The sequence below is a fragment of the Oenanthe melanoleuca genome, chromosome 1A (genome assembly GCF_029582105.1).
Source record: "Oenanthe melanoleuca isolate GR-GAL-2019-014 chromosome 1A, OMel1.0, whole genome shotgun sequence".
NCBI classification, from domain to species: Eukaryota; Metazoa; Chordata; class Aves; order Passeriformes; family Muscicapidae; genus Oenanthe; species Oenanthe melanoleuca.
The window spans coordinates 43,197,194-43,210,905 of NC_079334.1; the positions used below are offsets into that span (position 1 = coordinate 43,197,194).

At 36.3% G+C, this 13,712-nt stretch overlaps 1 protein-coding gene across 2 annotated transcripts in view; it reads right to left on the reverse strand.

Moving 5' to 3' along the window:
- The window catches only part of CNTN1 (contactin 1), a 201,165-nt gene that overhangs the window by 40,549 nt on the left and 146,904 nt on the right, over positions 1-13,712 (reverse strand). For both annotated transcript variants that reach the window (XM_056481790.1, XM_056481791.1), the window contains 4 exons: positions 12,237-12,354; positions 10,515-10,665; positions 9,925-10,052; positions 9,088-9,263 (listed from right to left, as the gene is read on the reverse strand). In XM_056481790.1, the coding sequence (XP_056337765.1) occupies positions 9,088-9,263; positions 9,925-10,052; positions 10,515-10,665; positions 12,237-12,354 (573 nt within the window). The remainder of the gene's footprint in view (positions 1-9,087; positions 9,264-9,924; positions 10,053-10,514; positions 10,666-12,236; positions 12,355-13,712) is intronic.

The following is a 13,712-nucleotide window of genomic DNA, read 5'->3' on the forward strand; positions in this document are numbered from 1 at the left end:
CTTTTCACTCAAAGATAATATGACATGGCTTTTAATTTGATTTGTCAAAGTGCATGCAGCCTTAGAGAGATGAGCAGAGTCTGGGTTAGTGTCATCTCTGTGCTCACACCTCCCCAGTTTATTCATGAGAACTCCAAGGAGAAAGCATCCTTTGAAAATCTGCTGGAATTACTGCATAAGTGAACACTGTCTGGCTGAACACCTGACTTATCACATGTGAGCTCCACAGTGGGCTGAGCAATTCTGCCAACAGCTTCTAGGGAGAAAAATCAGTCAGAATGTCAGCACCTCTATAGGAACAAAGAAGGCAGCTACCTGCTCCTCTGCCCTCCAAAAAATTACAACAAAGTTGAAAAAAATCAACTCTGAGTTTTCAGTTCCTGTTTTTCACTTGGTTAGGTTTTTTTGTTTTTTTTTTTTAATTCTTCCCTTATTGGTTTTGGTTCTAATAAAAAAGACAAACAGCTCCTTATTTGACTGCTGTGCTTTAGTTCATTAACACTAAATGTCATCCTAGAAAGAACCACAGTTCCTGTGATTCTCTGATGATTGCTTGCATTTTTATCTGCAAATGCTGGGCAAAGCAAAAAGGTTTAGAAACAGACCAGATTTCTTATAATCATATTATTACTTCAATAACAAATTATCAAAAATTCTTACTAGGGCTAGTATTCATTAATTTCTGTGTTAGCACTTTAATTTAAATACTTTATTGTATTTATTAATGATGTGCCCATATACTTTCACTAACAATAATTTCCCTTATGGGAACTTGGTCTTATAAGGTAAATGATGAAAAACAGATGGAAAAATACAAGTTAATTTTAAAGATCATCAACCCATATATATGGTGTTGTATCTTGCTTCAGAAGCTCTCCTGGAGCAAGGTTTTATGCAGTTGGTAATGAAGCTTTCCATACCTCAGAAGAAGCCCAAGTTGGTGGTAAAAGAAGAGCTTACAAAGCACAATGCAAGCACAAGCATCAGCAAATTCTGCCCACAAATTAGATATGAATGTACTGTATGTTTTCATCCAAAACCCTCAGCTTGGCTAAATTTAAAAATGCCTTCCTTAACTCAGAGAAGACTGAATCACAGACTGGAAACAGTGATAGCAATACTCAAGGATGTTCCAAGGGTATCTGTGGTTCACCACTCAGTATTTATCAAGTTCCAAGCCAATATTTCCATCATATGAGCCCTATATTTATGATTTAATAGTGATGTCAAAAATAGCATTCTATGACCTATTTATGATAGTCACTGTTTTTTCTGTTTTTTTTTTTTACCATCACCTTTACCAGTGCACTAAATTGCTGAAAGCCATCAGAATATGTCCCTGTAGAATTAAGTATCATTTACAGGAATCTAGTGTTTTGATGGAAAATGGTGTTTATCCACTTTGGTTGGGCTCTCAGAGACAATAAAGGAACTTCTGTTAATAAGACTTACAAGTCTTTTGTAATAAGAAAGTTAACTTGGCAGAAATAGAAGAACCTGGTAAGCAGAGAGAGAGTGTTTTTTAAAATTCAGGATCTAAAATTAGACATCTGATCTTCAGCATTTTTTAATACACAGAAGATGTAAAATTGAAAGAGAATCAATAAGAAGCAATCTGGAAGAGATGGGATTCTTGGTGATGAGATCAGTTTGTTCAAAGCTAGAAATAATTTTAAAAATCTTTTTCTTCTACCTGTACCTAAAATTATTAACTCTAAATGAGCTCATGTGAATTGGTTTGATCCTGCCAATACAGAATTAGCTGTGTGGTTGCTAAAACCAGAACAAATAATCCAACAGCTGTTGAAGTATATTAATGTAAATGTGATTATAGATGTTTTCCTGATACTGACATCAGAGACTTGGGGACACCACCACCAGTACTGTCTTAACCCTATTCACCTGAGACCTTGTTTTGTTTTATAAGCCATAGTTACAGATAAATAAAAAACCCAGCAGCATAATGATGACAGTCATTCCCATTGAAGAATCTTTTCCTTCAGTGAGCTATATTTATATATAAAGGATATACAGTGTTAATTCTATGCTTCACATGTGGACTGGGAAGTACTTCCAACAGATACATTATTCTTCTCTGTTCAGTATACCACTGAGAATTTCTGAGGACACTGTGCTTTGTACCAGCATCCCAGTGGTAATGGGCCTTGTAATTTCACTTATAAAAGCAGAAAAAGCCTAGGTACTCGGTCACTTATGCTTATGGCTCACAGCTGATGACAAAAATTCACAATACACTGCAAACTATTTTTCTCTGAGTAGTGCTCACACCCGGCTTTCCTAGCTCCTGCTATCTAACTACAGATGGTATGTGAATTTTGGTAGTCTGGCAAGTCTCACAAGCACATAAATGTTACAGTCAACTGCTTTTGCAGAGTATTTTTTAATTCTAGCACAGAAGTTGGCAGATCTTCATCTTCTAAATGAATTACAATTCTTTGTGCTGTAAGTAGAATATGTTTCCTCAAGGGCTTCTGCCAGAGAAAACTGCTTGTTGGCTTCATCCTCAGCATTATTATATCTTCTGCTTTACTTCCCCTCCTTTCTCTTAACCACTGACTCCATCCATCTCATTCCACACTCACTAGGTCATTATTAGACCATTGCCTCTAACTATTACTCCAAACCCACCCAAAATAGTAGCTTTGGAGTAATATTTTGAGTGACTTCCAGCTCACTCATTTCTAAAGCACCTCCCTAATACATTAAGGCACTGAAAGCAGTGTATTGAGACAGTATCTTGAGAGAGTCCTGGAACTCTCTTTCATTAAAAAAAAAATAAAAGTAAGCAGTTGATTTAGTTGGTCATTCTTCATCAACAATCACCTGACACTTTAATATGTTAAAAAACTGTACTAAATGAGCTCACTACAACTCTGGCTTTGTTCTAGTTCATAAATAATCTCTTCCTCCTAATCAGTGTGTAACTGAGCTTTTCTATTTTGAATAACCTGGTTTCAACAACAAGGTGATCTGTTTAGTGGGTGAGGGAAAAGCTGTGGATGTTATCTGCTGGACTTTAGGAAAACCTTCAACACTATTTGCCACAATATTATCCTGGAGAAATTGGTTTCCTATGGCTTGGAAGGGTGGACTGTTTGCTGGGAAAAAACTGTCTGGATGGCCAGGACCAGAGAGTGGTGGTGAGAGGAGTTACATCCAACTGGCAGCTGGGCACCACTGGGGTTCCCAGGGCTGGGGCCAGTCCTGTTTAATATCTTCAGTGATGAGCTGGATGAAGAGATAAGTGCATGCTCAGAGTTTACCCAGGACACCAAGTTGGGCAGGAATGTTGATCTGCTGGAGGGCAAGAAGGCCCTGAAGAGAGATCTAGATAGGCTGGATCAATGAGCCAAGGCCAAGTTTATGAGGTGAAGGCCAGGGGTGGGTCCTGCACTTGGGTCACAACAACCCCTGGCAGTGCTTCAGGACGGGGGAAGAGTGGCTGTAAAGTGGCCCAGTGGAAAAGGACCTGGAGGTGCTGGTTGACAGCAGCTGAACATGAGCCAGTGTGTGCTCAGGTGACCAAGAAGGCCAGTGCCACCCTGGCTTGTATATGGAAAAGTGTGGCCAGCAGGACCAGGGCAGTGATTGTCACTCAGCACTTGGCACTGGTGAGGAGGCACTTCAAGTACTGTGTTCAGTTTTGGGTCCCTCACAGCAAGAAAGACACTGAGGTGCTGGAGCAAGTCCAGAGAAGGGCAACAAAGGCTGGTGACGGCTGGAGCACAAGTGTGATAAGCAGCTGAGGGAACTGGGGGTGTTCTGCCTGGAGAAGAGGCTGAGGTGGGACTTCATCACTCCTCACAACTACCTAAGTAGTGAGGTGAGAGTTGGTGTCTTCTCTCAAACAACAAGGGAGAAATTTCTCTGTGGAAAGAGTTGTCAGGCATTGGAACAGGCTACCCTGGGAAGTGGTTGAATTACCAACCCTGGAGGTATTTAGATGTGTAGATGTGGCACTTAGAGACGAGGTTTAGAGGTGGACTTCAAAGTGCTGGGTTAACAGTTAGACTCAATGTTCTTAAAAGGTCTTTTCTATCCTAAAATATTCTATGATTCTATAATTCTATCTAAATATTTGACTCCAATTCTTCAGTTCTCTTGAACTTCTATTAATTTCCTAGTCTACAGCTGGAGCTAGACTGAACACACTGCAAAGAGGATTACCAGGGAAAGCAATGAATAAAAATGGAAATTAAAATCCTTGTATATTTTCTGCTGCAGGAAACAGTAGAATCATAAAATAGTTTGGGTTGGAATATAGATTTATACAATAAAACTGTCTTCAGAGCAATCTATTGAAGCAGGAGCATGCAGTAGAGTATCTTTGTCTATCCATGTCCAGACAATGAACTGCAATTTAAAATAATGTACAAAAACCAGGCAGCTATACATCTCTACTCCTCTAATCTGATTTTTATAGTTCAATTTGTTCTTTATTTACAAAACCATCTGTTTTGGAGAAGAAACAAAGTGTTTTGGCAAACACTGCCTCCAATCTAGAATTCATCTCACCTTTTTCAGAAATAAGCAGTGTGAATTTTGGTTATCCGGACTAATCACCTTTAACAATTAAACAAAGAAACAGGCTATTCCATGTGTGCTGCACTTAAATGAAAAGTATCTGTCTGGCTGTGTATGTCCAGAATATTTTGAGTGTCATCCTAGAAGACTGTAAAGCTTTCTGTACTTCAAAGAGAGATAAAGTAAAAGGAATAATATTTGCATAAGGAAAAAGCAAGCTTTTCAGTATTCAGAGAAGTCTACACTACTGCAGGTTAACCACAAGATAGCTGCAGAGCTACTTATGCACAGACACCTTGGATTCAGAAGCTACTTCAAAGCTGAATAGAGCCTGAGCTATGGGTCCTGCAAGCTCTATGCTGAATGTATTTGTCTGCTTGTGCCATGTCCCTGCACCTATGAACACTGGAGACAACACTGTAACTCCCAATTCACACTTCAGAGTCAGTGTAGATTCAGCAGGTCTTAATTCCTGCTCTTTAGCAGTCATGATATTGATGTGTGTCAGCATCAGCTTGAGAAATTCCCATTTCTATGAAAATGTCAAAGGTAACAAGTCATTTGTCTCTATGACAAAATTCATCGCCTGGCCTTACTGTATCTTTCCATCACCACTCATTCTTTCTTTAAATATTTAAAGAAGAAAGCTATTTTCAAGCAGGTCAACTTTCTGAACACTTGTGCAGCAATTCAACTGACCTTATTAAAGTGGTGATAAAAATATCAGGGTTTCAGGCTCACTGATATCACTTAAGACAACTAATAAATAATGTAGCAAACAGAAATACTGCTGGAATGGAAAGCATTTTAAAATGCTTCATGTCACTAAGACAGCTACAGACTAAATTTGAACTCTTCCTATGTCTATGTACAAGTTTCTGACTTGTACCAGTTAAATTATGGAGCTCCTTTTCCTGACTATCCATACAAATGGACTAGTGGGACTCAAAAGTATAAAAAAAACCCTCTTTTTTTTTTTTGTAACGAACTTAAAGGACTATTCTTATTTGGATACTGTACGTATTTTTAAATATAAATATCTTTAAAGTAATCTTTTCAATCTTTAAAAATATATGACAAAAATCAGATCTATAAATAACAAACAAACATTAAGAGTTTTCCAGATTACTTGAAGAGTATCTTTTTGGGACTTGAAAAGATGTGCTAATTTTCAGTTCAAATAATCAGAGGAACCACCAAACATAAAGTTAATCTATTTAATAGTAATATTTTGAAGATTCCATTTGACTCTTTGGAAGCTAGCCATTTTTTTTTTTCCTTTTTTTGCCCTTACATAATGCTCTCACAGGAAATAAAAACAGAACTGACAAATGTCCTTTGATAAATTAATTTTAGTACTAATATAATGCAAATTAGCTTTGATTTCAGCAATGATGGAGATACCAAAACTGCCATTTAAAGAAAGAAGAATTACACAGGTGTTTACCTGAATTTAATTAGCATTTCATTATGTCTATATGACAATAATAATAGTGTTATTTTGAGAACTGAAATACCGTGGCTCTATCAAGTTTAAGCAACCTGATCGGCATAGTCACTTAAATTAATGGTGATATTATCAGAGGGACAGATGAGGATTCTTCATCAAAAGGAAATTACAGCACAGAGCACATACTTCACATACCAGGCAATCCTAATATTCATAGTGGAATATCTTTTTCTTCTGTGTTTGTGAAGGGCTGGTAAGCACATTTCAAGCTCAGCAGTTCAGGCTGCTGATGTCAAGTGTAAACCAGCTCACCCCTTACATCCAAGAAAGCCTGAGCAAACCTGCCACCCAGTGACTTCAGCTCAGAACTGCCAGGGAGAGGGAAACTGGCAAGAGAAAACAGCAAATCCCTTTGCTTGCCCAGGAAAGAGAAAAGCCCTTAATGCAACAATACAATTACAAATGAATAGAACAGAAATAGTGCAGGAAGTGCATATTCCTCTTAATAATATCCTACATAAATCATTGCATTGGATTTGCTGAATTTGTTAAATATTCTGCATTTGTTATTACTTAAGCACTGAACCACCTAATACCTACAAATGCAGACTTCAAATGCAATCCTACTGTCCCCTCTGTCCCAGATAAAGACCAAGGTGCCCAAGACTATTTGCACTTGCTTTGCATTTGAAAGCCCAGAATTAAGGCTTAGGAATACAAAAGATGCCTCTGCTAAAACAATTTCTACCAGTATTGACAGATCAAATGCAAAACAAACCAAGACATATCCTGCAGGAAGAAGGATATCCTTTTATTGACCAGTAAATTAATTGATATATAGATTGAAACTACTTAATTTTAAAGGTCTAAGTCAATTAAGAGTTCCTCAGCTTCTTTTGAATTCTATGGAGTATCCATCCCTATAATCTATTGAAAAAGGAAACATTCCAGCACAAGATTCAACACCCACATGAAGAGAAGCATCTCTTTTCCTCCCTCTGCAGACCACAGAAAGTTTGTAGAAACCAAGGTAGTCTAAAAAGTTAGGGTAATTTGGTTTTGAAACGAAGCATTTTAATAAAGGGTCCAAAATACTGTGGAGATCATCAGAATTTGAGATCAGGAGTCCAGGACCACTGGCTATCTGGAAGATGAACCAGGTAACTGGGAACCAAATAGTGCCAATCTTCTAAGAGAATTACACATTTTCTGAAGGCCTTATTTGGTCCCACATTTGCTAACTTGTAATGCTTTGCTAGAATGTGACTAAAATCAGGATTAAATTTCAGAATTAATTTCCCCTAAAAGGAAAAAAGAATCCAGTTTGCTTCCATTTTCATTATTTAGAGGAAACTCCAAAAGTATACATCAGTGATATAAAAATTTTTGTTTAACATGTTTGACACATGACCTACAGATGGAGAAAGCTCAGGTTCCTTTCTCTTGCACTACAAACTCACTTGATAAAGCTATTTTTATCTTATTTCCATAACAAAATAACAAATCCATCAACACTTTCAGTCTGTTTTTGTGTTCTATGGAACAAATTTCTTTGTGTGATGTCTTTCAGGTAGATAAAAACAATCAGCTAAATAAAATCTGACACAGACTGATTTTGTTTGCTCTTTTAATAAGGAGTTAGTTTACTAGGGCTTCACTCTTTAAGCTCAATTTGTGTCTGACACTCAGACTCATTCCAGTCTTTATCTAAGGACAAACCAATGAAATTAGGAGGCGATTCAAACTTTTTCAAGGTATTCCTATACATTAATTACTCTACTGGAATATAAATTTAGACCTATCAAAATTGTGACTTAATAGCCACCTGCAGGAAATGTTTTGAAATATGCCAGTGCACAAGAGAATAAATACAAACTTATTAATTCCTGAGGCAACACAAAATACACTGCAGACTACTTACTACCCTGCTATTGAGTGTGGACATAGACTTCCAGGAGATTTATTGCAGAAAGGAGTGTATGCCTTTGGGTCTCAATGTTTAACAGCTGATCTTAGCATACTTCTAGTGGCTTGTTGGACAAAGACATGTTCTCTCACTGAAAGAGAGCAGTGTGGCTTTGAAACTGTGTCTTAAAAGTCAGCAAATGATCAGACTGAGGCAACTCTTGACTCCTCAAAGGGCTGTTTTGTTCCAAATCAAACTAAAATAGTTACACTTTAAACATCTTTTCACATGGAAATAAGCAGATATTGAAAGCAAAAAAGAGGAATCTCTTTGTTCATGGATGATCAGATAATATTCCCAGCCGAGCAGAAGGTCTCTTTAGGACCACTGGTTCATCATTTTGAACACAGAGCTCAAACTAAATGTGATTTCTGGTGTTCCCAGACACTACAATTACCAATAGCAAAAAAAAAAAAAAAAAAAAAAAAAAAAAAAAAAAAGTATCTAAATATGAGGATTTTTGTATAATTTCAATCCAGAATAACAGAATAAATATTTGCAAAAGTAGGTAACCACTTGGAAGTTGCTGAATATTAGGAAAAATTAGCATGATTAGACATAAAAAGAAAATATTTCTAATAGAGATATTAATTTTAAATAAACCTGATAAAAGACTCTAAAAACATAACCATATATGAAAATAAAAAGGAACTATGATTGCTCCATATGCCAAAATTAGTATTTTTGTATTAACTTGTTTAGCCTTCACATAAACTGTTCTTCTTCAGTGTTTACAGACTGTTTGACTCCTACCCACCATCTGGCCCAGTTTTGTGCCAAAATCCAGAAATGTTGATGAGAAAAACATGGGTAAGTAAAAATGAATGCATATGCAAACTTTTTTAAGGTAATTTTCACCCTGTTTACAATCAGGCTATCTACTTACCAGCTACTTTCACTAATAATCAGAATGAGATTTATCTGAGGTACAAAAATACTTACATCAATTTAGATAGCTGATTTCAGGTATCTGCCTGCAAATGTGCATGTGTCTGTAAGGTGTCTGAACTGTAATTCCATTTTATGTTCTTGGCCTACTGGACCCCAACTGACACAGAAAATGCAACTAATCACAACAAAGGAAACCAGGCTTTCATGTATTAAATAAGGATCTCTAGCATCTTACCATAACATTCCGTTCATAATGTTCATGTTCTTTCTCAAAATCTATTACAAAGCCATTTAGAGACCAAATAAATGTCAGGTCTAACGTGGGATCATGGGATGCAATGCATTGCATGGTAGCATTCTCTCCAACGGTGACATCAACATTCAATGGAGCTAAAGTAATCCTTGTAGCTTCTGTGAAATTAATGGTAAACATGGAAAATTCCAATAAATAAATATTTATTCAAATATAAGCTTGGCTTCATAACTATTCCCTCAAAGTCTAGTTTTTATGTTATTCATACAACTACATTTCAAAGGACCAAACTGAAGACAACAAACATTTTACACCTAAAATACTTGACTTCTGTTCAGCTGTTTAAATCTCTGAATCCCATTACAATATTTTTATTCATTGACTATATCTCAAGTAGAAGGAAGACACATGATGAATCTCACGTGACTTGTGTTGCATTTCTTGTTTCAATTATAATATTTCCTATGTTTTAAAACTTGTCTCTTTAATGAATGGAAAGTTCTACTTGGTCAGGCTGAGTCAGAGTGCTCAGCTATCAAATACAGTGAACACATTAAAATGTCAATTTAATGCATCTTGTTTAGCAATCTCTTATGGAAAAATCAACCCTGAGAATTGAGGTACAGTGTTAGAACTGATATAAACATACCCAGTTTAAATTGAGCAATTGCTTTAAAAGCATCTATTCAGTGTTAATGAGCAATTAAATTAGAAAGATGTAGAACAGCTTAAAAAAGTAGTGCAATGCTGGAACAAAAATTAGTCATTTTGAATTAAGGGATTCTACCCAGAACAAACTAATGCATTTCTGAGGCTTACCTGTCATTTCTAGAACACCAGTGCTATTGGCTTTTCCTCGGTTATTTTCTGCAAAACAGGTGTAGCGACCTTCATCCAGCTTTGTGACATTGATAATTTCCAGGCTCCCATCATCCCAGATACGTATGCTATGGAAAGTGCAGAAATACACTAAGAGAAATTAGATTCTGTATTAGAAAGCAATGCTTCCTGTAGAACCATAGTAAGTGAAAGAACAAACCACAAACATAATTTGAGAGCTCACATCTAACTACTGTAGAAAAAATACAGTAAAAAATATTTTAAAAGGCTGTGACATGATTAGATGTCTCAGATTGCTGGAGCAAGAGAATGTACTTCTATTCAGTTGTAGTCAATCAAGTATTTTTCTCAGAGTTTTATGGTATAATTCATTCTTAAACTAGACTGGGTAAAGTTGGATACCCTGCCGGGTCTTTGAATCCATACTGCATTTTGGAATATTATTTTCCTGAAGTTACACATTCCCCTGTCCCTGAAGTCTGCCAAATGGAAAATTATCCTACAGGACAGGTAGATACACAAGGTTATATTTTTAAGGCTCAAAGTGTTCATTAACAGTCAATACTAACCGACTCCCATTTACGAGCAATTCTGTTCCTTTGCTCCAGGAGAATTTTGGCTTAGGAGCAGCTTTAGGCTTGCATTCAATGATTACACGCCCTCCTTTAGCTGCTAGGATTTTCTTCTTCATAGGATTCAGTTCAAAAGTAGGAGGTGAAGCTGAAAGCAAAAATTAACACAAATACTGCTGTTAGTGATTTTACTGCAAAAGAAAATTTGTTTGCAACATACAATAAATGACAGAACTACTGAATTGTTTAAAAATGTCATTATTCAGACTAGTGAGAAAATATTGATACAGAGATGTACTGGGAAGAACATGCTGATCTACAAGAAACATGAAAAATCATTACGTAGTTCTGTGCTGTGCTACACTAGAGGTTTCTTTCTATTGATTTCTGAACTTTCATCTGAGTTTAATCTAACAAGATCAAAGTCCACTGAAAGTTCCTCCATTTCAAAAGGCCTTTTGATCAGTCCTGATAAAATTCAGATTCCTGGAGATAAATTTCTTTAACAAGTTGCTCACTCAATCATAATTCCAAAGAATAGCTGAGTTTACTTTTCAGTGGTTTTAACCCGCTGTACAAACTAAAACTATGTCCTTCTTATTTTTTGTGGTTTTCTGCAGGTTCAGCTGGATTTAGGTGCACTCTCAGATGTGCAAGCATTTTGAGATATGGTTGTCATAAGCACCACATATGTCTCTGAGGTCAGATCTTTGCTAACTAATTTACTCTTTATTTGAAACCAAATAAAAGAAAAAAAGCTTTTAATTCTTTTGCATCTTGGCACACCATCGGCAATCATGCCAGCAAGTGTGTGCACAGCCTGAGGAAATAAGGCTGCTATTTAATTACAGAATTAGAGAGCAAAACTCTGACCGATATCCACATGTTACCAACACTGAATTTTGAAAAGGCACATATAAAAAGTGCTTATTTTGTGTAATGAGTACATAGTAATGGAAGAAAAGTGTAGAATGAAGCATTGCTGTGCAATGGGTTGGGAAAACTAAGAATAATTTAGTTCCTGGGAAACTCTGAAGGCAGTGTGAGTTGGAAAGAACAGCAACTACCAAAGGGAAATATAGAAAAATATGTCATACAGCCAGTGTGTCTGCTCTAATAAAATCATAAAAACATCAGAAATTATTTTAAGGCTGAGTACTCCAGATCTGAGTCAAACTTTCAACAGGATGCCCCTCAGGAAAATATAATTGATTCATAACTACATCCAGCCAGCAAATGGCACAGCTATATTGCATACAAGCATTTTGACTTTGGTGTAAGGGATTGTAGAAAGCAAAACCAAAGGGGAGAGTGAAGATGAAGAGCTTCAAAGGCCAAGTAAGTGACAACATGGTTTCTTAAAAGTAGATTTTGCCTCACAGAGGAGTGATCATATGTAAGCAAAAATGGAAATGCTTCTTAAGCAGTTTTGCAAGCTTAAAAGTGTAGGCTGCAGCTCTGTGTGTTTCATGTAACTTCAGTACTCTGAGGGGGAACAGAAGGAAACAAGCATCATAAATACAAACAGAAAACATGCCCCACAAGTTGATAAATGCTCAAATGCTTGTCAAAAAACAGCTATAGAGCTCAAATAAACCCCATCTCACCTAGACTTCTTAGCTTCATCCTCACAGGAATCTGTTACCAAACAGTACTTGCAAAAATAACTGCTATCTTACTCAACTCTGAAATAGTAAACAGAGAAATAATCCCACTGACCCACAATCTTCAGTTCAGCATTTGCATAAATAATTCCGTGCATATTTTCTGCTATACACTGGTACATGCCGGCATCGTCAAAGGTCAGACTTTGCATTCTTAGTTCACCTTTCCGGAACTAAAACACAGAATCAATAAAATAACAACATATTAACATAAACCACAAAAGCTGAAAAATCCACACCCATCCACATTCTTCTTTTCTTTTTTTTTTTCTTTTTCAGTGACATGGGGTTCACCTTTTTTAAAAAAGATTCAGTGTCATTTAATAAAGTTTCTGGCAAAGTCCTAGTTGAGTGTCAGTAGACAAATTTACTCTCAAGTCCCCATTATAATATCAGTGCAAAAAGTACTGATTCAGAAATAAGAAACAAGGAATTAAATTAATTTTATGCACATAAGCTTTGTTATGCCATGCTCACTGGTCAGTACTTTCTGTTGTGACATTATTTTCCAACAGGAAAATGTCAAAGCAAGTCTCAGTGAGGTAGGAGTTTTTCAGATTCCTCTGGGAGATAGTACAAACTATTTTCTATTACTTTGTTTTAATGCAAAAAAAGAAAAAAACAGTCAATCAAAGTAAGGTAGCTAAAGTGGGGCATTTTGTAAATTACAAATCAATGTTAACCAGTTTTTTGAAAGATCATGTTAATGTATTCATATTTTTTTTGGAAAATCAAGCTGAAAGCTTTAACTCCTGTATCTAAAGTACATTGGAGCAGATTCAGTGGAAGGTTAAGAGAATAATACTTAGCTGAAAAGAGAATAGATTAAAGGAAACATTTTCTGACTGTTTTATGTGAAAATATTTTAATCAGATTTTATACAAAGCATCTTTGTTGTGTGCTAAATGAAATGCCTAATTACAAGTTATCTGATTTAGAAGCAAATGATATTTTTAAGGCAACTAACATATTTCTGCTACCTTCTATTTAGAAATCATCTTATCATCATAGTAACACACAGCATAATCTTCTGGTGTACTACTGGAGACTTACACACTGTGCTCCGCAATCCAGTATGCAGATTTTGTTAGTGGAAGCCAAATTCAGTAGGGATCAGCAAGTAACTCACTTGTTAAATTATTTTTTGCAATAACTACGAAAGCTAGACAAAAGCATTGTTTTTCCTGGTTTAAGCCACCCCCATATAGCAGATGGTGATATCCCTGTTCTCCCTACAACATCATGTATATCTTTTCTAAAGATATACAGTCAAAAAAAACAAGCTGCTTCATTGTCTTTTTTTGTTTGATTGCCAAGATAAGAGTCACCACAGCTCAGCAGATGCAGAACTGCATTGTGCCCTCATATTCTCGGGTTTTTTAAATGGCTTTTCATATAGTATCAGCAATAGACTTTGAATACACTGTTGAAATGCCTGAATAGGCTTTTCCCAGAGAAGCTGTGGATGTCCCATCCCTGGAATTATTCCAGGGCAGGCCAGATGGAGTTCTGAGCAACCAAGGCTAGTGAA